The sequence below is a fragment of the Microcebus murinus genome, chromosome 16 (genome assembly GCF_040939455.1).
Source record: "Microcebus murinus isolate Inina chromosome 16, M.murinus_Inina_mat1.0, whole genome shotgun sequence".
Classification (NCBI taxonomy): domain Eukaryota; kingdom Metazoa; phylum Chordata; class Mammalia; order Primates; family Cheirogaleidae; genus Microcebus; species Microcebus murinus.
Window position 1 is genome coordinate 4,034,698 of NC_134119.1, and position 25,135 is coordinate 4,059,832.

The 25,135-nt window shown below is 51.4% G+C and overlaps 2 protein-coding genes across 3 annotated transcripts; one reads left to right on the forward strand and one right to left on the reverse strand.

Moving 5' to 3' along the window:
• The first annotated feature begins 2,527 nt into the window (after nucleotides 1-2,527).
• CTSZ (cathepsin Z) lies at nucleotides 2,528-10,918 on the forward strand. Its single transcript, XM_012770432.2, has 6 exons — nucleotides 2,528-2,804; nucleotides 3,281-3,444; nucleotides 6,813-6,992; nucleotides 8,916-9,066; nucleotides 9,484-9,646; nucleotides 10,363-10,918. Exons 1-6 carry the CDS (start codon nucleotides 2,665-2,667, stop codon nucleotides 10,471-10,473), a joined length of 909 nt encoding a protein of 302 aa, XP_012625886.1. The 5' UTR covers nucleotides 2,528-2,664; the 3' UTR covers nucleotides 10,474-10,918.
• A 63-nt stretch (nucleotides 10,919-10,981) lies between these two features.
• NELFCD (negative elongation factor complex member C/D) lies at nucleotides 10,982-22,928 on the reverse strand. 2 transcript variants are annotated; one of them, XM_012770428.2, is made up of 15 exons: nucleotides 22,782-22,928; nucleotides 18,789-18,907; nucleotides 18,440-18,549; nucleotides 17,496-17,605; nucleotides 16,282-16,389; nucleotides 15,669-15,821; nucleotides 15,324-15,454; nucleotides 14,455-14,620; nucleotides 14,070-14,204; nucleotides 13,495-13,634; nucleotides 12,676-12,790; nucleotides 12,232-12,327; nucleotides 12,017-12,157; nucleotides 11,556-11,685; nucleotides 10,982-11,462 (listed from the first exon to the last, which is right to left on the reverse strand). In XM_012770428.2, the coding sequence occupies exons 1-15, from the start codon at nucleotides 22,893-22,895 to the stop codon at nucleotides 11,428-11,430; spliced, it is 1,803 nt and encodes a 600-aa protein (XP_012625882.1). In that variant the 5' UTR covers nucleotides 22,896-22,928; the 3' UTR covers nucleotides 10,982-11,427. The 2 variants fall into 2 exon arrangements, with proteins under 2 accessions (XP_012625882.1, XP_012625883.1); XM_012770429.2 differs by having other exon boundaries at nucleotides 18,789-18,904; nucleotides 22,782-22,915.
• Nucleotides 22,929-25,135: the final 2,207 nt, after the last annotated feature.

Genomic DNA, 25,135 nt, shown 5'->3' on the forward strand with positions numbered 1-25,135 from the left:
TCCTACCTCCCAGAGGCTCTGGGCTGGAAGGAGGTGACAGGACAGACTCGTGACCAGGCAGGTAGGGCTGCTATCAGCAGATCGGTCACTTCATTTGCAGGGCCCAGAGCACAGTAGACACGCAGGGCCCTCACTCAGCCCTGCCCTCCATCGTGTTTGGTGCTTCTGAGCTGGCCCCGAGGGCCTGTAGGGTCAGCCGCCTGCACTGCCGGCCCTGCCTGTCACCTGCCCGACACCACCTGCCCGACACCGCCCACACGCGTGGAGCTGCTCTGAGAACCTCGGGGCGTCTCCGGAGCATCCCGTGCCTCCCGGCACCACGTGAGCGGACGGGGTTGTAACCTGGGCGGGTTTCTCCTGCTACCAGGGATGACAGCTCTGCCACCGAGGCCCAGGCTGCCAAGGACGAGCCCAGGGCATGTCCTCCCCTCTCGGCGTTTGTGCCCCCTGTGGACGGAAAAAATCTAAGCCCTGAAATATTTGAAAGAAGTTTATTCTGAGCCAAATTTGAGGACCATGACCTGGAGCCACTCTCAAGAAGCCTTGAGCAAGTGGGCTTGCTGTGGCTGGGTGACAGTTCAGTTTTATACATTTTCAGAGAGACAGGGGTTACAGGCAAAATCACAAATTAATACATGAGAGGCATACATTGGTTTGGCCCAAAAAGGTGGGACATCTCGAAGCGGGGGGCTTATAGGTTATAGGTGGGTTTAAAGATTCTTTGGCTGGCAATTGGCTGAGAGAGTTAGACTTTATCTAGAAGACCAGAAAGGATATGCTTATTTTAAGATAAGGTTGTGAGCACTCTGGGAGGTCCAGACAGGAGGACATTTTATATTTACAATAGGCGCCTGCTAGGATGTTTTAAGATGCTTTAAATTTAAGAATAGGCATCTGCTAGGATGCTTGAGTTAAGACAGGGGCTTCTTATCTTTTAGGTGATGCTAATGCCATACCAGAATCAGGTTGGAAAGTAAATTACCGCTTTATTTGGTTAACAAAAGCCGCTTAGTGAGAATTTACCATTTGTCAGCCTGACCCAGCTGGCCTCCTTAGGAAGGAGTTTTTAGCAAAAAAAAAAAAAAAAATCAGAGTTTAGTCTTCACTCCTGTCGTAGAGCGTGTGCGTGGACTTCGTGCCAACCCGATCATGACTGTCAATGGGTACCTGGGGGAACATTGTGAAATTGTAGCTTTTTCTTTAGAGGATACCAAAAACCTGCCACTTTGGCAGACGCCGCCCGACACCATCACAGGACGGCCTGGGCGGCCAGAGAGCTCGTGCGGGAGGAGGAAAGCCCCGGCTGGCAGGTCCCTTTGTGCTCCTTTCTTGGCCAGAGCCGCAGGCCCAGGCCCCGTGCCACCCCCAGCTCCACCTGGGGTCCCTCTCGGGATGCCCAGGGAGCCACCCACCTCCTCGTGTCTGTTAGCATGAGCGACTGCCCAAAACGCAAAAGATGCATCAGCCCGTGCCCACACTTCGCCTGGGCGACCACTCTTTGGGAACGTCTGCCAGATGAAGCAGCACCTGGCCTTTGCCTCTGAGGTGTCCCTCTGCTCTGACAGGAGCTGCCAGGTAGCCTTCCCGGCCCCGCGGGGATTCCAGGGGGCCTCCGAAAGTGCTGGAAGCCAAAGAGCCAGCCACCATGGTTTCTGGTGCCCACCTGGCACAGGCGGAAGGGAGGGGTCTGGGATGGGGCAGGTGCCCGCCGAGGAGGGAGAAGGGACGTGAGAGTCACCTGAGGACCCCACACAGGGGACCCCCAGCACAGGCCTGTGGAGACCCCAGAACAGAACGGCAGGACCGTTTTCTGACGAGACCAGGAGGCCACTGTGCGGCCACTCCCTGTGACAACTGCTCACGAGGGGCCCTTAGTTACGAAAGCAAGTCCTGAGGGTCCCACTTCTGCTTTGGGTTCCTCATTTGACTCAGAAGAGTTTTGTCAGCAGAAAACGTTTCCAAGCTCTTTGGCAGTCGGAGTGTAGAACTCAGGATTCGCGTGCCAAGTGCAATCTTCCTTTAGGGGCATCTGCTAGACGATCCCACCTTCTTTTTCTGTGAAAGGTAAACATCTCCCCAGAAAGGGCCTGGGCCTTTGGGCAACGGGGTTCAGAAAGCCAAGCCAGGACATAATTCCGGGCGGCCGGGCCCCCTCCCAGGACTCCAGACGCCCACCCATTCCCAGGCCCAGAGGGGAGGCGCGAGGCTCCCGGGGATCCAGGGCTGGGCGGCAGCCAGAGCGCCTGCAGCTCCCATCCCGGTGAGCCAGGCGGGACAGTCCCGCACAGGTGGCTGGCACAGGTGGCTGGTGGCTGGCGGTGGGGTCGGCCTGGGGGCCCAGCTGCAGGTCGGGCTCTTCGGACCTCGGCGAGCTCAGTCGCCGGGGGCCAGGGAGGAGGCGCTGCCCGCGGGCCGGGCGGGGCGGGCCGGGGTCACCCGGGCGGGGCGGCGTGGGAGGGGGTCGGCCCCGCCCCAGGGGAGTGTCCCGGCCGGCTGCGCCTTAAGGGCCGCGGTGCGGGGCGAGGCCGGAGTGGGCTCGGCCTGGCGCGGGATCTGGGATCCGGAGCGGCATCCGGAGCGGCCTCTGGCGCCCTGTCTCGGATCCGGAGCGGGATCCGGGGCGGGATCCGGAGCGGGATCCGGAGCGGGCCGGGCGCGGGAGCCATGGCGTCGTCCAGGCCTGCGGGGCCGCTGCTGCTGCTCGTGCTGCTGGCGGGCGCCGCGCGGGCCGGCCTCTACTTCCGCCCGGGCCAGACCTGCTACCGGCCCCTGCGCGGGGACCAGCTGGCGCAGCTGGGGCGCAGGTGGGCGCCCGCGGGGCAGGGGTCAGTGGGGGGAGGGGAGGTATGGCCGCATCCTTGGGGCTGGACGCGCTGGCCTGCCTTTCGGGGACCCTGCCTCCCTGGGCCTTGGAACGCCAGATCCAGCCCCATCGTTTTGAGGGTCCCTCCAATTGCACATCCAGGGGGAGCCCTGGTGTTTGTGGGGTTGGACAAGCCCTGCCTGTCCAGAAAGCCAGGCCCGCCTCAGCCTGTGGCCTTTGGGGCTTGTCCCCAGCGCGGCTCGCTCGAGGAGCACTCAGCTTCCCTCCTTCCATGCCCAGAGTGCTGGGACTCCCACCCGTCTCACATCTCACACCTGGTGGCTGCGGGGGCCCTCGCCCACCCCCTCACCTTTTGGGAGAGGGAGGAGGGGCTCAAGAGGGCTGCGGTGCCCTGGCCCCTGTGAGGGGGTTCTGGGTGCCCCAGTGCTGATGTCGGTGGTGTTGGTCTCTTCCCAGGACATACCCGCGGCCTTACGAGTACCTGTCCCCGTCGGACCTGCCCGAGAGCTGGGACTGGCGCAACGTGAATGGCGTCAACTATGCCAGCATCACCAGGAACCAGCACATCCCTCGGTACTGCGGCTCCTGCTGGGCCCACGGCAGCACCAGCGCCATGGCAGGTCGGTGGCTGCCCCTGGACCCTGGACCCTGCGCCCGCGCAGGCAGCCACAGCCCAGGGGTCCAGGAGCCTGTGACTCTATGCCAGTGGTCAGCCTGGGCTGGCTGGTCCCTGCGCCTCTGTGGCCCAGGGGAGCTGGCCTTTGCCCTCTGCAGAAGACACCCAAGCTGGGTCATTCTGGGGCTCTCTGGTGGGCCGCCTAGGGCCTTTGGGTGACTGAAGCCAGTGTTTCCCAGGTCCCCTCTCCCCCCAAAGCTTGTGACCTCAGCCACTTGGGCAGAACCAGAAATGAAAATCACTGGGCCCCCAGCCGGTCCTTGGGACAGGGAAGTGAAACTGCTTCTCAGCAGCAGTATTTGAGATGAAAGCCTGTCCTGGGCCTGGAGTATGGAGTGAGGCTGGCCGGCCGCAGCCATGGCCCCACCCTGTCACTGCCCCAACCTGGCTCTTTCTCATCTGGACCTTAGCCTTTGGCTGCAGTTGGCCAGGAAGGCTCACGGGAAGGGGGGAGGGGCTCCCATGGAGGAGGCTGTGCCCTGCCTTGGGAAGGGAGGCTGCCTGGGGCCCCAGGCATTTGGGAAGGACTCTGCCCTCCTCAGTAACAGCCCCCTCTCCAGGAGCCCGGAACGCCACTGGAGAAGGGACTCATGCTGGCTGGAGTTTGGACCGGAAGTACTGGGGGCTGTTGCCTCCTGCCCTGGCCTTGGTACCTCAGGGGCCAGGCCTGCTGTGTAGGGTCCGTGTTGAGAGGGTTAACACAGTGTGGCCGCTGCAGTGGCACGCACTTGTGTCATCATCTCATTTAGGCCTCCTCGATGCCATGAGTGCTTTCAACTTGTAGATGAGGAAACCGAGGCTCTTTGTAGGGAGGCTGGAGACTTGGCCCTGGTGCGACAGCTGGGATTCGAGCCCAGAAGCCTGGGCTTTGGGCCAGGCCTCTGCTGGGCTCTGTGCTCTGGGTGAGGGGCTCCTGCTCAGGGAGGGGTCTGGACCCCGGAGCTGGCCGGCTGTAGCTGTGGCCTGGCCCTGTCTCTCTCTTGGGGGCCTGGTTGGGGGCCGAGCGTACTTCCGACTGGGGCGGCCATGGAGCCAGGGCCTCCCCCGAGGGAAGTTCCGGGAGCCCTTGGCAAGGCGGGCGGCGTGGGCGGGCCGAGGCAGAGGCTGGGCAAGGTCGGGGGAGCGCAGGATGGCGCCCACTGAGGAAGTGAAAGCCTTTGAGGCCCAGCCTTGGGTGGGGTGAGGGTGAGCAGAGCACTGGAAAGGGAAGCCTTGAATTATCTTTGAGAGGGAGTCAGGTGACAAGATTTGCATCTGCGAAGGACTTCAGGGTAGGGAGGAAGTGGCCAAAGGTGGCTTGTCAGCTGTCTGATGAGTGCTGGGCACTAGCCAGGGGTCCTCCCGCAGTTCGAGAGCAGACTGTCCCCCGGGCCAGAGGGCTGCTCCCTCCTCCTGCTCCGTGAGACTCCAGCATCTCTGGCAACAGCCAAGGCCCTGCTTCCTGTTGCGCTGAGAAAATAGAAGCCACCAGAAGGGGACTTCCATGGGGGCCTTGCCCCTCTGCCAGCTAATGCAGCTGGGCCATAGCGTGCCTTCCCTCCTGTCCCGGGGCCCAGTGTCCCAGCCCTTCTCCGAGGCCGCCCTTCCCCCACTCAGGGAAGCGCCCTCTGACCTGAACAAGTGGGGGAAAGCCCCCGCCCCGCCCCACTTCTCAGCTCCGAGGGAGGTAGCTGAGGCCCCTCTTCTCAGACTTTGCACCCCCAGCCTCAACCCCACCGCCCTCCATCTCTGGGGGCCACCACGAGGCAGGGCAGGGGCCATCCCTAGGCCCCACCATCTTTGACTGTGCTTGAAATGCCGCCCTCCCCGCCCGCACGCCTGGCGGTTCCTTCCTGTCCTCTCCTCCGTTCCCCTGAACTCACCCTCACACCCTCCTGCCCACTCACCTGCTCGCCCAGACACCTGACCCAGACACCTGACGCCGCCCAGCCTCGGGCCTGCAGGTCCGAACAGCTCCTCCCTCCTGGCTGGCACCGCAGGCCCGTTGGGGTTACTCAGAGGCCCAGAGGTGCTCCTGGCTCCTCCTGCCCGTCCTCATACAACTCACCCACAGGTCTTGTTGGTTCTACCTTCAAGATACCTGCAGAAGTCACCTGCTCCCGCCACCTCTCACCTGGCCTCGCTGCCCAGCCTTCTGACCGCCTGGCCTCACTTTGCTAGAATGAGCCTGTTAAAGCGGAGTCAGATCACGCTGCTCTTCACGGTGGAACCCTGATGGTTTCACCTGCGCGAAAGGCCAATGTTTCTATGGCCTCTGGAGCCCACACGATCTGGCCCTGTACACCTCATGCTCCCGTTCCCCCCGGGGGTACCCGTCTCTCCTCCCTCCTGCAGGCATCACCGCCCACCGCCATGGGGCCCCCTCGGCCCCCCTTGTAAAGAGACCCCGAATTCCTTCCCCATTTGATTTTTCTTCATTGCACCGTGTGCATCGCACGCTTACAGATGCTCCTTGACTTTCAAATAGGGCTACGTCGGACAAACCCACCATAGTTGAAAATATCGCAAGCTGAAAATGTATTTCATACACCTGAGCTTAGCCTAGCCTGCCTTAAACGTGCTCAGAACACAGGGTAGCCTACAGCTTGGCAAAGTTATCTAACATGAAGCCTATTTTATGATTAAGTGTTGTATATCTGACAATTTACCAAATGCTCCACTGAAAGTGAAAAACAGAATGGTTGTGTGGGTACCCCAAGTACGGTTTCTACCCAATTCTTGTGGCTTTAAAAGCACCCCACCGGGAGTGAGCAGGGCATGAGAGGTTGGATGGAGGGTTGGTCGTTAGGGGAGAGGAAAAGACGAAAGCCTGCTAGGAGAGTGTGGGCTGAAGGGGCAGCGGGCGCAGGGGTTGTCTCAAAGGGTAGTCGAATGGGGCAGAGACTACGGCTGTTTTAAGAAAAGCAAGTCTGGTTGGGCACGGTGGCTCACGCCGGTAATCTCAGCACTTTGGGAGGCTGAGGTGGGAGGATCACTTGAGGCCAGGAGTTCGAGACCAGCCTGGGCAACATCGCAAGACCCTGTGTCTACAGAACAATTTTAATAATTAGGCAGTTGTGGTGGCGCACACCTGTAGTCCCAGCTACTTGGGAGGCTGAAGCAGGAGGATCACGTGGGACCAGGGGTTTGGGGCTGCGGTGAGCTGTGGTCAGCCCACTGCACTCCAGCCCGGGCGACAGAGTGAGACCCTGTCTCAAAAAAAAAACAAAAAAAAAAGGCAGCGCTGTGAGGGGGGAGCTCTGTTCGGGGAAGCCGGTGGGAGTGGGCGCCGCCGGGCTGGGCGGGCACTGACGGCAGTGCTGGCTGTTGCAGATCGGATCAACATCAAGAGGAAGGGTGCATGGCCCTCCACCCTGCTGTCGGTGCAGCACGTCCTCGACTGCGGACAGGCCGGCTCCTGTGAGGGCGGCAACGACCTGCCGGTGTGGGAGTACGCCCACCGGCACGGCATCCCGGACGAGACCTGCAACAACTACCAGGCCAAGGACCAGGGTAGGCCCCGGCCCCCTGCCCTCCGCCCCCTCTTCCTATAGAAAGTGTGGCCGTGAGCCCAGGCTGGGGCCCCCAGGGAGGGCTGGGCCCCTGAGCGTTAGGGGATGTGTCCCCAGGCCGGCCTCCCTGCAGAAGCCCCCTCTGCCACCCTGACCCCGTGGGGCTGGGGCGGAGCCGGAGCCCCTCCGTGTCACGAAGGCTGTCAAAACGGCCTGGCGTGTCAGGGCTCTGACGGGCCGCCCGCTCCTGTGTGCAGCCTTGTGGGAAGGGCCCTACAGAGAGGCCCAGATGTGGTATTTGGGTTCTGATATGTTGGCATTTTGGGGGTTTTATGAGCCTTTGTAGGGGAGAGGTGCAGGTGGGCCTTGGGGAGGGAAGAGTCGGTTTTCCAGGACTGCTGGTGGGGAGAGCAGGTCGGGGAGGCCGCCACCCCAAGCTAGAAGCCAGCAGGCCCAGCTGGAAGGCAGCCTGGGCCTGCTTCCCTCCCCGGCGACCCGGGACTGGGGCCCTGGGAGTTCCAGTGTGGCTGGAGCCGAGAGGGTGCTCCCTGGACCAGCAGACTCCAGCTGGCCTGGGGGCCCTGTGGTTGGCACATTGCTTTTAGGCTGTTCCCTTGGAAACCAAAGGAAGGAAAAGTCGAGACCCCAAACCCACAATTGGCAGTTTTGAGCCACCTGACTCTCAGATCTCCCTCCGCCAGAGCAGAGAGCTAGGAAAACTCAAAAAGCCATTGGAGACGGTGGGGGGTGAGAGTGGGAGGGGTCCCGGTGCTTTGCCGCCCACCCCTCCCCCAGTCTAGAAGGGCGGACTCGGTGCCTGTGTGCCTGACGCAGCGCGGGGTACTCTAGCCACCACCTCATGCAGACAGCGGGCCCTTGCCTTGCCCCCGGGGCCTTACTGTCCCGCCAGAAAGAATTTTCCTGGACTGGAGGTGAGTCCTTAGTTGAAGTGGCAAACCCAGCAGGTGTCAGAGACCCAGAATGGGGACAGATGACAGGAGGAGGGAAAGCCAGTGTGCTCTGGAATCACAAATCAGGGATCAGTGGGTCCCTGGGGCCTCACCTCTCCTCCACCCCAGACTGGTCTCGTCCAGCCACGGCCACACCTGTGAGTCCACCTGCGCCTGCGGGCCGGTGCAGCCCCTCAGGAACCTGGTTGTTTGCAGTGGTCTTGCCTCTGTAGTATGAGCAGAGGTGGCCACAGAGCCCCCGTTTTCCTGTTGTGCTGGGCACTGGGCCTTGTGTCCCAGGAGCCAAGGAAGCCAACGACTTAATCTTCAAGGACTTTACTGTCCTGGGGGAAGAATCTGGATGGCCGTGTAACTATGACAAACACAGGTGACACCAAAGCAGTAGAAAGGCCGAGGGTGGGCTGGGCGGATGGAGTGTATATAAAGTGAGAGCACAGGGATTGTGAGTCTTGCAGAACTAAGAGCTGCACTTTTTCTTTTTTGTTTTCCTTTTCTTTCTTTTCTTTAAGCCTACATCTGGATACCTCTCAAACCAAAAACAAGAAAATGCTTTTTTTTCTAACTAGATGTATTGGGTTGTTTATTCACTAACGAGCAATAGAATCATCTTGATTGCGCTTAATAATAATTTGATTACTCAATTTTCAGCTGTAAAGTATTATGAAAAGGTCCTGTCCCAGCTTTTAAAAGAAGAGAAAAAAAGGCTAACCTTTGAGTGCCTACTATGTGCTAGTGTTTGTCGTGTTTCTTTTCTGCCCTCCTGGGGGAGGGCTCTTTATAAATCCTTTGCAGCTGAAAGAAGAGCATAATTAAACAGCACCTGAGAGCGAGATGACTTGTTAGCTAATGAATGGTAGGCTACATTAGAAAAGTGGAGAGTGGATCTGGCAGCTTCTTTGTTAGTGGGTTAATGAGGGGACAGTTTCATGCTGACTTTCCGTGGTCTCCCCTAGAGTGTGACAAGTTTAACCAATGTGGGACATGCACTGAATTCAAAGAGTGCCACGCCATCGGGAACTACACCCTCTGGAGAGTGGGTGACTATGGCTCCCTGTCTGGGAGGGAGAAGATGATGGCGGAAATCTATGCAAACGGCCCCATCAGGTGAGAAGTCGCACCAGTCGGGACCTTGCCAGTGTGTGTGTGTGTGTGTGTGTGCAGGCGTGTGTGTCTTCACCCCTTTCCTTCTGGCCAGTTTTATCCACTGGGCTTGAGACACAGCTGCCACGATTTCACCTCTAAGAAATTCATTTTTCTCAGAAGCAAAACTAGTAACTAATAACTAATCTGGCTCTTCCTGGGGTTATCGGGTGAAATGCGGATGGAAAGCTCCCCAAGCTGGAGTGAGTGTCGTGATGGGCCATTTCAGCAGGGAAGACGCTATGTGAATAACAATTTGTTCAGAATCGTCTGATATGTATTATCTCAGTTGGAGTTACACGTTAATATCATACTATTTGTAATGACGGTAGATTCTTCCAGTTTAGAGCAGTAATTGGTTCTCTAACTGCCTGCCTGCAGCTGCGGTATAATGGCAACAGAAAAGATGGCTAACTACACCGGGGGCATCTACGCCGAATACCACGACGACGCCTACATAAACCACATCATCTCCGTGGTCGGGTGGGGTGTCGGTGACGGGACTGAGTACTGGATTGTCCGGAATTCATGGGGTGAACCATGGGTAAGATGTTTTCACTTTCTCAAGTCATACCTAGGAAAAGAATTGATATTCCTCTCACTTGAATGGTTCTGCTGACTTTTAGCTTAAAAAAGGTGGCCTTCAGCAGAGGGTTTTCTTGGTCCAGCCCAGAGTCTCAGCCACAGCACGAGTGGCTTTGGGGGCTAGTTCCTTCTTTGTTGTGTGGGAGCTGTCGCTGCTCTGTGCACTGTAGGGTGGTCAGCAGCAATCCTGGCCTCCACCCCTAGGTGACTGCCGGAGGGTGTGGTCTCACTGCCTTCTTCCCTTACAGCCATTGCGTTCTTTCTCCTGCCACAGTTTTGAACTCGCTAGGTAAAACTGTTTTTCAAAAACACTTTTGAGTTGGGTTAAAATTTCACTTCCAGTGCTTTAATTTTTAAGAACTAGTATTAGCCATTAATAGTTTTAGACATAGAAATTCACTATTACAAAATGGGAGACAATGGTTAACATGGAAGTGATGAAATGTCAATTCTCTTTATTAAATGACTACAAATGGGGCTGTTACTAAGTAGATGAGTCATTAGGTCTAAAGCGTCAACATCTTTTGTTGGAGATTTCCAAGTAGGGGTCGTGGGAAGGGTACAGGGGTGGCTGAGTAGACTGTCTGGACCCTGCACGTCCTCGAGGCTGGGCTGAGGGATGCAGGCAGATGGCAGGACACTGCGTGTCAATGACCATCTCACTTCTACCCACAGGGTGAGAGAGGATGGATGAAGATTGTGACCAGCACCTACAAGGATGGGAAGGGCGCCAGTTACAACCTCGCTATTGAGGAGTCCTGTACATTTGGGGACCCCATTGTTTAAGGTGATGTCCCTGGAACAGCAGTGTTTTAAGTAGTAGTATCATGAACCATGACCAGAGGGGCCCAAGGGTTACAGGCACTAGACTGGCTGGCAGAACTGGGTGACTGAATGTTAACACTGGATGGCTGGGATGGCTCTGGACACCTGGAAGGGGCACCTGCCAACATAAAGACAGGCTGGTACTGGCTGTAAGAGCATTCCTAAGAGCTGAAATGGGATGACTTAACCACAGTCGGCTGCCTGGCGAGGAAGTGACAAGACAGGAAATCATGGGCCTCGGTCTTCCTCAGTGGAGGGCCTGGTGTTTGTATCTGGCAACTCTGGCCACTAACACAGCATTTAAAAGGAAAAATAGTTCAGACTCATCACCAGTTCTTAAGTCTCTCTGGAAAAGTGTGTGTGGGGGGAGGGCTGCCCATGTGATGAATAAAGACTTCACACTGGACCGTGCCTGAGCGAGCCTCATTTACACACGACAGCGACAAAGCATCAGGACCCACACCCTCCATCCCAGCAGAAAGGCTTTTTAAAAATTTATTATTCTTAGCAAATTAAAATAATTATAATAAAACATCAACTAACTTCTCGCATTCTTGGGAGAAAACTCAGGTCAGCTTTGAAAGTGGTTCACTGGAAATCTCAGTTTCTGAATTCCCACCACCCTTGGGCTGCCTGCCGGGTGGGTTCACCCTGGGAGGTAACGGGAGCCTCATTCCTACACTGTACACAGGACTTGGGGGCAGAACTGGGTGTACAACAAAGAGAAGGGGCTGTTCATATCAGCAGTTTTCCCCTTACACTGCTAAATTTTCCTTTTTAAAACAGTTACCCGCTGCCTCCCAGCAAAGCTCATTTCTAAGATGCTGATTCTCTTAAAACAACAGCTTCTTGAAAGGGTTTTTCCACCACTGGTCTCCTGGAATGTTCTGCTTCAGCTCTGCAGGATGCTCCAAATTAGTTCACCATGATGAAGTTAGATTTGCAGTGAGCTTTAACAGAAGGAAAACAGTCACCGGGTTAGAAACAGGAGGTAAAAAGTGACATTTACTACTGCAACAAAGGGATATTTACATCGGCCTTACCTATAAATTCTGTCACAGGGTCATGTTCACCTTCTGTTTTAATGGTGCCTGCGATGCTGTCATTTTCCAGGATGGGGAGGAAAAGCTGCACAAAGTCAGAGGTGTACGGAGGGGCGATGACGTCCAGCACCTGTGCGGGGAAGGCAGCGGGTTACTCCTCCCACACAGCCCGACGTGCAGGAGAAAGGGCAATCAGTTCGGAGAAAATACCACCCCCTGCCCCCCAGCTTCCTTGGAGACACCACCTGCCTCCAACATAAGACACTCAGGGTGGGACTGCAGGTAAAACACATAATACAGTCCTGCAGATAGTTGGTAAATTGGTATCTGTCATTGTCATCACCAAGATTATCAGAAAGCACAGTTCTCAGAGTTAGGTACAAAATGAACTAAATTAAGCCAAAAAGGGCAGGGTGCTAGCGTAAACATGTGAAACTTGAAACCAACGGTGCATTGCTGACCTCAGTGACAAAATAGCGAATGAGTGAAATGTCAGTGTCCAGCTTCTCCAGACACTTTCGGATGTAACTGACAACAGGAAGTACATAACCTCGACTCAGAAGGTGAACCATCCTGTCCAGCAGGGTCTTCTTCAACTCAAGCTGCGGAAGACAGAGGAACTGGTTAGAATGGGGTCCTCCCCGGCCCTGACGAACCCCACGGGGCGCCCGCTCACCTGCTCCATCACGTCCAGCTGGGAGTGCTCAGTCTCAAAAAGTTTAACAAGCAGCTGCAGGACCTGGGGGTGCAGGAGCTGGTGGCAGGTGCTGATCTACAACATGCCAAAGGGAGCCTCACTGAGCAGTGTGGTCACTCGGGGTACAGGGCACCACAGTCACTGTCACAGCCGCCAAAGACAGCGTACAGCAGCTGGTGAGGATGGTCCTGGACACTTGACCAGGGCCAGCCAGCTTCTATGCCACACCCCGTCCTTCCAGTAACACTTGGTAAAAACTGAGAAATCTATGCAGTCAATGAAACATGATCCTTAAAAGGAAAATCCTCATTTAGGATAGAAATAACTATTTTTGAAAACAGTATCCTCCAAACTCCCTGAACAGATGCAAGAGAAGTGCGTGCCAAAATAAACAGCAGGAGACAGACCCTTCCGCCCTCTCACCTCATCCAGCAGTGCCAGGTGTACCGGCGTGTGGTCTGTCTGGAGCTGAAAGTACCTTGGTTCTGATACGGTCCAATCCACCCATTTCAGCACGCCCATTGCTACCACGGGAAACCTACAGGTAAACAAGGCAGAATGCTTCCCTTAAGAAAATGCCAAAACATACTAGAAAAGTATTAAAGGGTTGGGAAGCTAAAAACAAACTCAAACTCCCCCATCAATCCACCCTGCACAGTGCTCTGCCGGGGGGGCTGGTTCATGAACACAGTCTGATGAGACTTGCAGGGAGAGGAGTGGAATTCAATGCTCAGTTCACTTTAAACCACTTTCTTGGAAAAAGATCATTAATGTGAAACACTAAGTGAGTTTGGTGGACTGGGTTGAAGTTTACCTTTACTTAGCAAACCCTCTCTTCATGCCTAGTACAAACTAATAGGGGAGCGACTTAAATGCCTAAGAGGACACACTTCCTAGGACATGTCTATGTAATTGGCATAATCACAAATCATTGCTATCTAAGCAATACTTTGTTGGGATAACTTTTATTATAAATAGACCCTTTTCTTAAAAATAATTTGTGTCATTCTGGCTGGTCTTCCTTTACTTAGTCTTATTTGTGAGGATTTACTGAACAGACTTCTGGCAAGTAAACACCTGAAAATTACTCATGCTGCTAAAACTGTTTAAAATTCTCTACATACATTTAAAAAAGAAAAAATAAATAAGGATCTCAGCTTTTGTTATTTGAGCTTCTACTATGAAAACTCAAACCACCTCCTCCCCAAAGGACTGAGTTTAGAAACGTTTCATTCTGCTTACCTAATACACTGGTAAAGTGTGCTCAGTTCTGCCACCAGTTCAGAGGCCCCTTTGTTCTCATTGCAACACAAATTGTGAACAGTTTCAACAGCTTTTGATGTTGACTTCAGTTCATCTTTATTGATGCTCACTCGCTTGTTCTGAAAAGACACAAGTTGCTGAATCCTGGCGGAGCACATACCCTGCTGCCGGGGTATTCTGGTATCTGCCGCTTCTCTCTGCAAATCACTTTCCCCTTTTCTGAAGTTGGGAGTTAATTTAATTGTCAAACTTTACAGTCACACAGCGTATAGAAACTGAAAACTAATGAGACTGGTGTTTGTGGCTCATGGAAATTAGTTTCATTTTTTTAGTCACACTTCAAATTACAGTTTGCAGAATATTATAGACGCAAAGCACATTTTCTTGAGATGTTTAGCACTTTCTCTACTTTATGCACAAACAGTAGAACAGACATTTCTGACACTAGACAGGCTCAAGATTTCTTATAGCTAAAACTCCCAAATAATACCAAAGCAGACAAGGATACCTGTCTCCTAAAAGTCCACAAATTCTCAGAACTGATAGTACCTTACCTTCTTCCAGGTCTCAACCACACTTGCCGCATAAGCCAAGATGTGGATATATTTGTGCTTGTGGTCCTGGTTGATCCTGGCCCCTGGCTTAAAGAGTGACTGCATGAACAGGTCTAGGAAGGCCGGCACCCGGATCTGCAGAGACACACGGCCAGGAGCAGGATGGCAGGAGCTGCGCATGCTTACTCATGCCCACCCCTGCAGGGCTCCCTAACACGTTCCAAGGCCCAGTGTAGTGAGGAAGGACCAGGAAAAGGAATGGAAACATTTCAATAGGAATTTGCATTCACTGACTTAAGAGAACTGCGTAAACACAGACTTTCCAAAGCAACCCGGCCAGTCAGCACTGAAGGCATCCCATCTTATTAAGATGAGAAAAACTTACCAGTTCCACAGGAGGAGGGTCCATGCTTGTGAACATCTTGAACAAGACGGTGATGTCGGCAGGGTTCAGGGCTCCTTTGGACAACATGGCCCCAAGGGCCTGGCAGGCCCGGGGGTAGGAAGCAGCTGTGCCCAAGGCTAGTGTGATCTGACTGGCATCGTGGCCTCTTGATGGGAAAAACCACAAATCCCGTCATTAACAAGGCAGCTTTTTCTTCTTCCTTTTTCTTAGTTACATTTACTGTTTTGGATTGTTGAGATCTCTCTGTTTTTCCATATTTCACTGGTATACTGACTGACCCATGAAAACATCTAGAGCAAACTGGGAAAGAATGATTCAAATACAGCTTGCTGAATCTATAGAAGGAATCACATACTTTTTAATACTTCATCAAGACTCTATTAGTATGGAAGCAAAGAAATGTCTCAGAATGTTAAAAAAACAAACAAAAAAGAAAAGTAGAATAAAATAATTTTAAAAAAAGACTCTATTAGTAGAAAATAAAGCTATTAGCAGCTCATTTTTTTCTGTAAGATATGGACTACAATGTAATAATTAGATCACTGAACAGCTATTTCAGGATGACTATCATTTGCCACTGAGGAACCCAATCTGAGAAAGTACAGGTCCATAATCCAGTGGGCTGGAGAGTAATCAAGTACTTCACAAAACAGGCATCAAAGCAATGCTGTAGAAAGCAAGCTCTCCACGTGTTCTTAAAACCATTCTTACTTTATTGGATGAAAGGAAGTTTACGTATGAGTCAAAACAGAAGGAGCTAGAAGCTTTGGCTGTGGAACAAGGGCCATAGGAAGGGTTTTGATGGGAGCACTAAGGAGGACAGGGTGAGCAAAAACATGGCCTCTCACTTCTCCTGGGCAAAGCGCTGCACTTCCTGAGCGATCCTGCGCACAGCAGAGCCCCCTTGCTCCTCCTGGGCCAGCACGGACATCATGGCCTGGGCAAACAGGTACGTGTGCTCCCCATGACACACCATCTTCTGCAAGATCGCAGGGAAAGAGGACTGGTGTTCACTACTGCAGCACTGACAAGCAGACAAGAGCCAAACTTCAATAGTTCTCAGGCATGGGAGTTATCCTGGAAGGTACCCTCTGCAATGCAGAGTCTCTAAAGGGAAGGAGCACTTCATGCTTGAAAATGCAAGACCTACACAGCCTCTGTCTAATCTGAGATTCAAAAAGTAAAGCACTTACAGCAAACTCAGGGAGATTTTTTTCCAGGTTTTCTTCTCCTCCATCTAAAATCGTGGCTAGAGAAGTACGAAGTACTCTAGAGAATACTTCTAGCTGCTGGCACGCCGTGGACACGCTGGTTATCTCCCCTTGGTACCCTGCATCAGAAATCAGCTACCACACAAAGACAAGTCAACAGTCAGCGTGTCGTGACCACACCTTCCACAGAAAGCTGGCTTCTCAGTGTTCATGGAGAGTGGACACGCAAGCACTGCCCTCAGGTCTAAACCTTCACTCATGCCCACTTTGCTCCCACCTGGGTTTGTGACCCAGCCTCCCCACTTCTCACTGGGCTGTTCACAGGTAAGAGGCATGTGTGAAGGCTCCACTCAGAACACAACAAATTCTATGAATGTCCCTACTAAATCCTAAAGCACAGTCAACGTTGATCCAAAAACAAAGATACAAATTTTATGCTTTTCTTTCTCAATGTAAGCCTTACTAAAGTGAAATGATGAAGACCTTTACCAAAAAAGCAAATGTGAATTTTCAAAGGAAACAGATCACCAAACAACCAAAAATAACCCTCGTTCATACACTTTTATCTCTTCTCTAATTCTAGAACTCTTCCTACCTTAACAGTAAAGTTAAGCATCAAACAGTCCGGATGGGCCTCAGCCAGTTTGTAAAAAAGATCTCTCCATGTGGTGTGTGCAATCATCTGTTCAAGCCAAGCTGGGGTCTGCCAACAAACAAACAGTAAGATAAGAGGCCTAGCTCTAGCTTAAGTGAAGATTAAGTTGTGTAAACAATCACAGAATATCCCTGCTGGAAGAGCCCCCATGAGTCTAGCTTCAGAGGAAGCAGACCCACAGCTGGCCATGGCCACACAACTGGCTGAATGGCCCAGGAGAGCCCCTGATGCCCACTCACAGCTTTCAGAAGATCCAACTCGGCCCAAGAGGGTACTAAAAGGCACTTCCTAGGAGACACTCGAGAGTCCAGTGGAAGCGTATGTACAGCGGGGCTGCCTTGGACTCACAATGAGCTCGTGCTACATCAGCTGTATGCCCTTGGGCCTTGGCAAAGGAGAAAAAGCCCATTTAAATGGTACAGGTGATTTGGCCCATTACCACCTGTAGTGGCTTTGAAAATGTGTCACTTAGCTCTCCTGCGGGACTGACGGCATCGGGTGCTGCACTCTGAACCTGCCATCCCACTTGTGCCAAGGCCAGGCTCCCCAGGGCTGCTTCCAGCCACTGACTCTGGGCAGCAGGGCCTCTAAAACAGGCCTGTCCAGGAGACATGGGCTCCCGGAATGGGCACCTATGGCTTGAAGACTCCCCACTGATGTGGCTGAGATTTTCTGGAAACTGCACCATGGCCTGAGACTCTTTCTATCAACCTTCCTTCCTTCCCTCTTGCTCTCAAGGTTCAGACCTATATTCTGGCTCCCCCAGCCCTTGCCCATCTTCCCTCACAGCTGTTTCCTCCATAACCTCTTACACATCTAGCCCTGTCTTCACACGCGCTTCTTGGAGGACTCAAATGAATACAGCAAACCGCTCCAAGAGCTATGCCTCAGAGTCAGCTTGAAATGGGAGATGGTGAGAGCCTGCTATCCCTTCTCTCCATGCTAGCATCTGGGTGCCTCTTGTGTGAAGGCATCTCACTTCAGCGAGGACAGAATCCAAATGGCAGCTCTGACTGTAGGCAACTTCGGCATCAGGCCCTGGTTTAGTACCCAACTCTTACATTACTTATGTGATATGCCACACTTCACTGTACACATGGAATCAGAGAAAAATCCCAAGAACTGACACTACAAAAAGGAAAATAATTTCTCACCTCTCCCTCTTCAGTAAAAATAGAATCTGCCTTGCGAGGGTCAAAATGTTTGATCAATAAACTCTTCAAGTGATTTTCCACAGTTTCCTGAACCTGCACTGGCTCAACACCTGAAAGAAAAATGAAAGCAACTAGACAAACAATGGCAATCTCGCAATTCACTGCATTATCAATGCTTTACAGAAAAGTCAAAAGTCTCTATGTGAATCAAATGTCACAGAATTGTTTTTGACCACTTATAAAAAATTTTGAAACTCTTAAAAACAGTTAATTATATTTAATGGTAAGACCCAAAAAGGAGCACAGAGCAGAACACACAGGATGGTCTGCCTGTCCACATGGAAAGCGGAGCAACACCCTGAAGACCTCACTGAGGATAAGACAAGCGGCCAGGACAGACAGGTGCAGGTGGAGAAACACAGCCCCGCCCAGGAGGAGCGAGCAGATGCCAGCCAGGAGAGGCACACTTGCACCTGATCACCCTGACAGCACCGAATGGGCTCGTTCTAGACAGCACTTACTTCAGTGATGTCATCTGCACCCAGTTCAGCAGATCTGCAGCAAGGTTCTACTTTGATCATATTAGCTAAAAGCCATAATCATCACCAATCCTAAATTATCCGTCATTTACTACTTGCTACAACAGACATCTTGAAAATAACACACTGAACATACACTGTATAATCCTATAATTCTACAGCATGGTAGAGAAAACAGCTCAATGAGAATCATGTTTGCAGGCTAACTGAAAACCTCAATTACTGAATCAAAGATAAGAGTTAAGCAGATAAAACTGGGTAAGAAGTTCAGTTCTTACTAATAAAAGTCTTAAAAACCAGGACAATAAAGAAGGCATTTCCAATTCATCAACACTACAATGGTCCAAAGGCCTATTTAAAGGAGGGGGTGGTGACTAGCCAGGACAGGGGCTACCAACAGAGCACCTGTCTGAATGAGCCACTCGGCCAGCAGGTTCACAGTCTGGGCCACAGCAGTGTAGTTCTCGGATAAGAGCTGGATAACATTCTCTGGAGACCCTCCTGCCTGAAAATACCTAGGAAAAGTAACAAAGCAGCAATTACACCAGAGGGAACGTAGGTGAGCCTGGGATGGACAACAAGGAGGAAGATAATTAGGCTTTAAGATGTGTAAAGTGGCAGAGGTAGGACCCTCGAACCCTTTTGTTCCTGTATCATGTTATTCTTACTTCAATGTCACCTTCTGGGTCCACCACAAAACTTTCTCCGAATTAGTCCCTACTCGCCTGCCAGTACAAATGCCTTCCTCACATACCTCTTCAGAGTGTTAAAGATGGAGGGTTCCATGATGTAATCCCGGGTAGAAAATTTATGCAGGCATTCTTGCTGGACCTCGGCGTCATCCTCGCCTTCTCCTGAATCATCCTCTTGCTGCTGGTAAATGCCAAGAGCCATGACTTTTTCATTAATATAAATATCCTGTCATCTCACCCTAAATCTGTATGATGCTGTCCATTTCAAAAATATTCTACACACATTATTTCATTTGACTTTCATGACACTCTTATGACATGGATGGGCAAGTAGTGAGCAGCTGAGGAAATAGGACCCAGAGTGGCACTGAGTGGGCTTGTATGGCAACACCACCCTGGCAGCCGTGGACTGTGGTCACACGAGTTACCTAACCTCTCTGGGTGTCCATTTCCTCCTCCGCTAAACAAAGATAATAATAGTGCCTATGCCCTGTGGCTGTTGTGAGGATCCTACGAGCCAATTTTGGGAAGAGCCTAGCATAATGCCTGGCATTTAGTAAAAGTTCAGTAGCTGTTAACTATTATTATTGTTCTATTATTTCATATGTGCCATTTAGTGCTTTCCAACAAAGACTAACAAAGTGATTCACGAAGGCATGAGCCATCAATTTACCATTACAAAGTAAAGATCACTAATTTGCCTCAAATCCGCACTCCTGCCTGGATCCTAGTCTCAGTTCTGTGTGGGAGCAACCTCAGGTGAGTCTCTGGACCTAATGGTGAAGAAGGCTTCCTCACCTGCTGACATCTACACGATGGACTGGACTATCCCAAGGTCTGTCCAGCTGCAACACTGTCATCCTAACTCATGAGCAGAGACTTTCTGAACACTTATTCTGTACTGAGCACTGTGCTCATCACCTAGGGAACCTGAGAAAATATAAGACATGGCTTTTTCCACCAAAGAATTTCACAAGCTAGTAGGAAAGACCAACCTTTATGCAACTGACCCTAACATAACAGAGTAAAAGTTAGATCAGCAAAGAGTTAAATCAGTTGGGATTTGGCCCAAGGCTAAATCCAGGCCTCTCCTGTTTTTATAAATAAAGTTTTATTGGAACACAGCCATGTCCATTCTTTTAAGTACTGTCTATGACTAAATTTCCACCTATAAGGGCAGAGTTGCGTAGTGTGACAGAGATATGCACAGCCTAAAAACTTACTATCTGGCCCTCAGAAAAGTCTGCCCTCCTGATCTGGACTAACATTCTGAAAGCAGTGCTTTGGGAACAGATTGAGCCCTATGACTTCATAGTGAAGATGAGGGAGTCTTCTCTCAGACCATATTTGTGTGGAAAACCTTGAGCACAGGTGTGAAGGAAGGCTGGACTTCACCCTGAGACTCATTTTTATATGTATTCTACCCTGGGCTCTCACCTCTTCTACCAACACATCTTGGGTCATTTGGGTCATGCCATCTACCTGATCATAAATCTAGTATTTAGCCTGGATCGATTTCCCCCTGCCAGCCACCCTTACATGCCACACTTAATTATTCAACAGTCTATTCTCATTTCCACTCAGACATCTCACAAGTACTCCAAGCTCTGTAGGTCCAAAACTGACCTCATCTCCCTGAAAACAGATTTTCTTCCTACAACCCACATTTTAGGAAAGAATTCAATCATCCACCTGTTACCGAGAAACCTGGGAGTCATCCTCACTTTCTGTTCCCTCACCCTACCCCCACGTCCTATCACGAAGACACATCACTTCTAACTCCCACCTAGCTGTCCAACGTGGCCCTTCTTTCCATATTTATCTCTACCCCTCCTTATTTTTTGCATGTTTGCAGTAGCAGTATTCCCTAATGTCTTGATCTCATTCCTTCCTTTCAGTCTTCTTTCACAGATGCTACAGTGATCTTCCTAAGCCACAAATCTGGCATCCTTCTGCTTAAAGTTTCCCGTCTCACTCAGGAAAAAGCATCTAAGCTTTAGCTTGTGCTGACTTTGCTCTTCCTACATGCTCACCTGTCCGGTCTCACCTCCCACCACTCCCCATTTACAACCTGCAGCCAGACTAATCGATTTGCATTTCAGGAGCTCTCAGTTTCTATGCAGACTTAAAGTCACAGAAGCTTCCTTTCACATCTTCACACCTCCCCTAATCCATGTAACATGGCATCAAGAGAACAAAATCAGGGTCACCAACTACCTTTCAAAATCCAGCTCATTGGAGCTAGGTCTTTGGGAAAATTGAAAAAAAAAAATTAGGAAATTAAAGTAAAAAAAAATTTATATATTAAAAAAAAAAAAATCCAGCTCATGCCACCCTTCCATCACCTTTCCTAATTTTCCATTCCTCTTCCAAGGAGAGTCACAGAATGAACATGATACAAACATCTGGTCTACCCCTTTCACCAATAACAGCCCACTTGGGTCAATGGACAATATTAGGATCATTATTAAAATTCTCCAAACATGAGACTCCCTAACCCATCAGTGGAGTCTAGGCCTGACTGCATGAGCTGAGGAGAGTAACTTGAGTACTCAGTCTTTAAAATGAAGGCACTGGACTAGATGACCCCCTTAGAGATGCCCGAGTTCTAACATTTTATGACTCAAGGGCTCAATGTGAGAAGCACTATGACATTTTGTGCAAGATGGCCCAAACACCAGCCCACAACTAAGCTAATTCAGACCCTCTCATCTGGACCACTTCAGATGGTCAACAGTTTGGTGAAGTGGCAATGGACACAAAAGATGTGGGTTTGGATCCTTATTACTTCCTTTGTTAGTTTCATAACCTTGGGCAGGTCGCTAAGTCTTCTGTCTCACTTTCTTCATTTACAAAAATTGAGCAAAGTAACACCCAACACAAAATCTTGAGTATGTGAAGTGATAATATATGAAGCACCTGGCCTACCCTCTCAATTAGCTAAATCTGACTCTTTATCCACTCCACTGTAAGCCTTCAACAGTGTGGAATGATCCAACATGCAAATCCAACATGCACATGTCACTCCTGGCCCCAAACTCTTCAACAGGCCATCCTATTTAGCAGCTTTCCAAGGCCCTTCAAGAACCTGCTCCCTACTGACTTCCTGACACTGCTTCCACCAGACAACTAACCACACAGGGCCATGAAACTTTCAGTTCCTGAAACACACCACCTGTCTTTGCATCTTTATACTTGGGCTCCAATGCCTTTGCTGCATCACCGCCCCTGTTCAATGAACTAAACCCCTCTTTATTCCTTCAAAATATCAGTTCAGGATTTACCAAACAACTCTAACTTTGATAAAGTTAAAAGGGTAAGTTCCTAGGCTTCCCTCCAGACCTCAGGGGAGGGACCTGAGAAGCTGTATTTCAATCATGCTCCTCAGGTGGGTTTTAAGATTAGAATAAGGTTGGGATACAGGGGCCAAACTAGGGCTCCTTGCTGAGGCTTTCCAACCCCTGTCTTCAGGGGAGAACAAAATGATCCCTCCTGGGCTCTCGCTCCAAACCCTAGAAGGTCAAGCCAGAAAATCCTGTCATTTGGCCTAAAGGCAGATTAAATCAGCCCAAAGTGCTGAAAAGAGTGTGGTTTAGAATAGAGTAAAACACATGTAGGAGTGTGCCCAAAGTTCTACTTTCTCACCATGATGCTGCCTGGGGTTTTGAATTGTACTTTTTGTTTAACACTGTGTGGCTCCTGGCCCCATCCTCCACCTTAAGAGTTTGTGTCCCACCCGCCTTGGGACACAAACTTGGTAGGAAGTACCCGTGCAGAGCACTGAGGCTGTCCCAGGGTGGGTGGCCAACAGGGGCCTCAGGGCTACGGGAACTTCCTCCTCTTCGCCCCCGCCCCAGTTATCCTACAGGTGAGACGGCGGAGGCCCAGGGGGCCGCGCTGCCGGGCCCAGGGGGGGTCGCGGGGTCCAGCCGGTGGCCAGGCGGGGCGGGCTGTGCTTGAACCATACGGTGGCCGCGCGGGGCCGGGCGCGCGCTCACACCCCGGCGGCGGAAACGAACGACCCTCGTCGGGGGGCGCCCGGTGCCCTCCCTCACCTGGCCGCCGTCCGCCTCGTCGCCCCACTCGGCAGCGCTCCCGAAGTAGTCCTCCTCCATGATGGCGGCCGGCGCGGGAACCGCCATTCTCTCCCGCGAGCGAGCAAGGCGCATGCGCGCGGTGTGGCAGGGAGGACGGGCGCACGCGCGGCCCGTGGCCCCGCCCCCTGTAGCCTCGCGCTTCGGCCTGCCGGGGGGCGGGGTCTGGGGAGGGGCGGGGCCTGGAGAAGGGGCGGGCCTGAGGGCGGGCCTTGGACAAAGGGGACCGCGCGGAGGGAACGCCCCCGGGGGATCCAGGAGCTCCGCCCGGGTGGGTCTCGGGGACTCTAGCTCTGGATGGAAGTTTTGAACTGGCACACAACTCCGTCCCTACTTCTCTGGTCCTGCGGGTGCCAGTTTCCCCATCTGACAACTGAGAACAGCCCCATCACAGTGTCTGGGACCCACCACAATGTTTAAATTTCTTTTATTATCGGTAAAAAGTACTACACGCAGTGGAAAGTAGAATTTTTAATTTTTTAAATGCAGGAAGGGCCCACGAAAGCAAAAGTGCCTAGAGCCACGGAAATCATGATGCGACACTGAAAAAGGGGACCTACCTGAAGTGGTTGCTAAGGGTAACGGACGATGCTTTCTGGGGTGGAGTAGGGGGATAGAAAATGACAGCCTGGTGACAATCACAAAACGTTTTGAGCAGGGCGGTTAACACAGTCAGCTCTGGGTTCTTCGAAAGGTAGTGCCCATGTCAGTAAGAGAAGAGCATTAGAGAACAAAGCTCTAGAAATTGATAACAGCAACCATTTATGGAGGGCACTTTCATGCACCCCTTTCATTCGTTCAACAGATGTTTATGGAGTGTCCCCTAAGTGCCTGGCACTGTGCCACTCCCCAGAGCTCAGTGGTTAAGGAATTGGACATGGTCCTTGCCCCAATGGAGCCTGCATTCTACTGAGGGACTGAAGAGGAAGCAAATGAAATGACAGTGACCAGGGCTAGTATTCTGTGATCATAGCTGAGACCTTAGGGTCATCAGAGGAGGCCTGAGAAACTTACGTTTGAGCTGAGAGTCATGTGATGAAAAGGTCGAGCAAGCTAAGACCCAGGAGGGAACCATTTTCAGAGAACGGGAACTACCAAGGCAAAGGCTTGACATGTGTCCTTGGGTCAGAAAGGCCACTGAGACTGACACCTGGCAGGCCAAAGAGAAAGAGGTGAGGTGGGCAAGGTAGGCTGGGTCAGATCTTGGTAGGGGGTTAGGTCTTTATTAACAGAGGGTTATTTTCAAGGATTTAATGCAATAATGTATGCAAAGCACTGACTGAGCACAGAGCTTGCACACGCTAGGTGCTCAGTAAGTATTAGTAATTGTGAGGAAGATGAAACATTTGGATTTTTTTGGTTTGCTTGCTTTGAGGGAGTGGCGGGACATATCTGGGTTTTCAAAGCCATTTCCCATAGCTGAGGAGGCCTTACAGAAGGGAGGTGAGGATGCAAGGTAAGAGGTTTAGGTGAGAGTTAACAGGGTTGAGTATGGGTCAGGCAGCTGCTATAAGATTGGGTAGAGTCCAGAGGACCCAGCAGCCTTGTGGGGAGGGGGCAAGGGGACAAGGAGCAGGGGCAGGGAGAATGCTGCTGAGACTTCCAGTCCATGTGCCAAGGGATGGCCCACTGCGAGACAGAACCCAGGAAGGGGGCAGGTTTCTGCAAGGAAGGATAAGGAGTTCAGACTGGGACGTGCTGAATTAGAGGTGCCAACAGAATACCCATGTGGCGATGTCTTGCAGGTGGTTGGAGGTGGAAGTCTGCAGCTCCAGTTCAATGGATCTAGCTCCAGCTTCTAGTCCCAAGATTAAAGTGTATTAAGTTAATGAACGCCCCTGCTGTTGGCTTGTTTCAGGATTCATTTTCATTTGCTTTCTCCAAATGTTGCAAAGAATAGATGGCTGTTAAACTCCTACTACCTCTCCTCTTGGATTTTTTTTTAATGGTGCCTGAATTGAAAGCAGACAAATTAATATATGTATAACTAATTGCGCCTATAGAATCAAGGATTATTTAACTCACCTCTCACTCAACCAAAAGGTTGGTTAATCCATTTATTATTAAATGGATTAACAAACAACCAGTAATGAAGGTATTACCTTCAGTCTATAAGTAGAAATGATTAGAATAATTGAGTCTATGTATCTTGCCTCCTGAGATATTGTTGACCTGTTGATTTTGAAAAGCCATGTCTTGATTGTGCAAATTAGCTTGCATTACTTAAAATAAATACTCCTAAAGTCGTTTAAGGTATTTTCCTGTTTAAGAAAAATTCTGGTGGAGAATTTCCACGGAAATGAGAAATTGGTTTC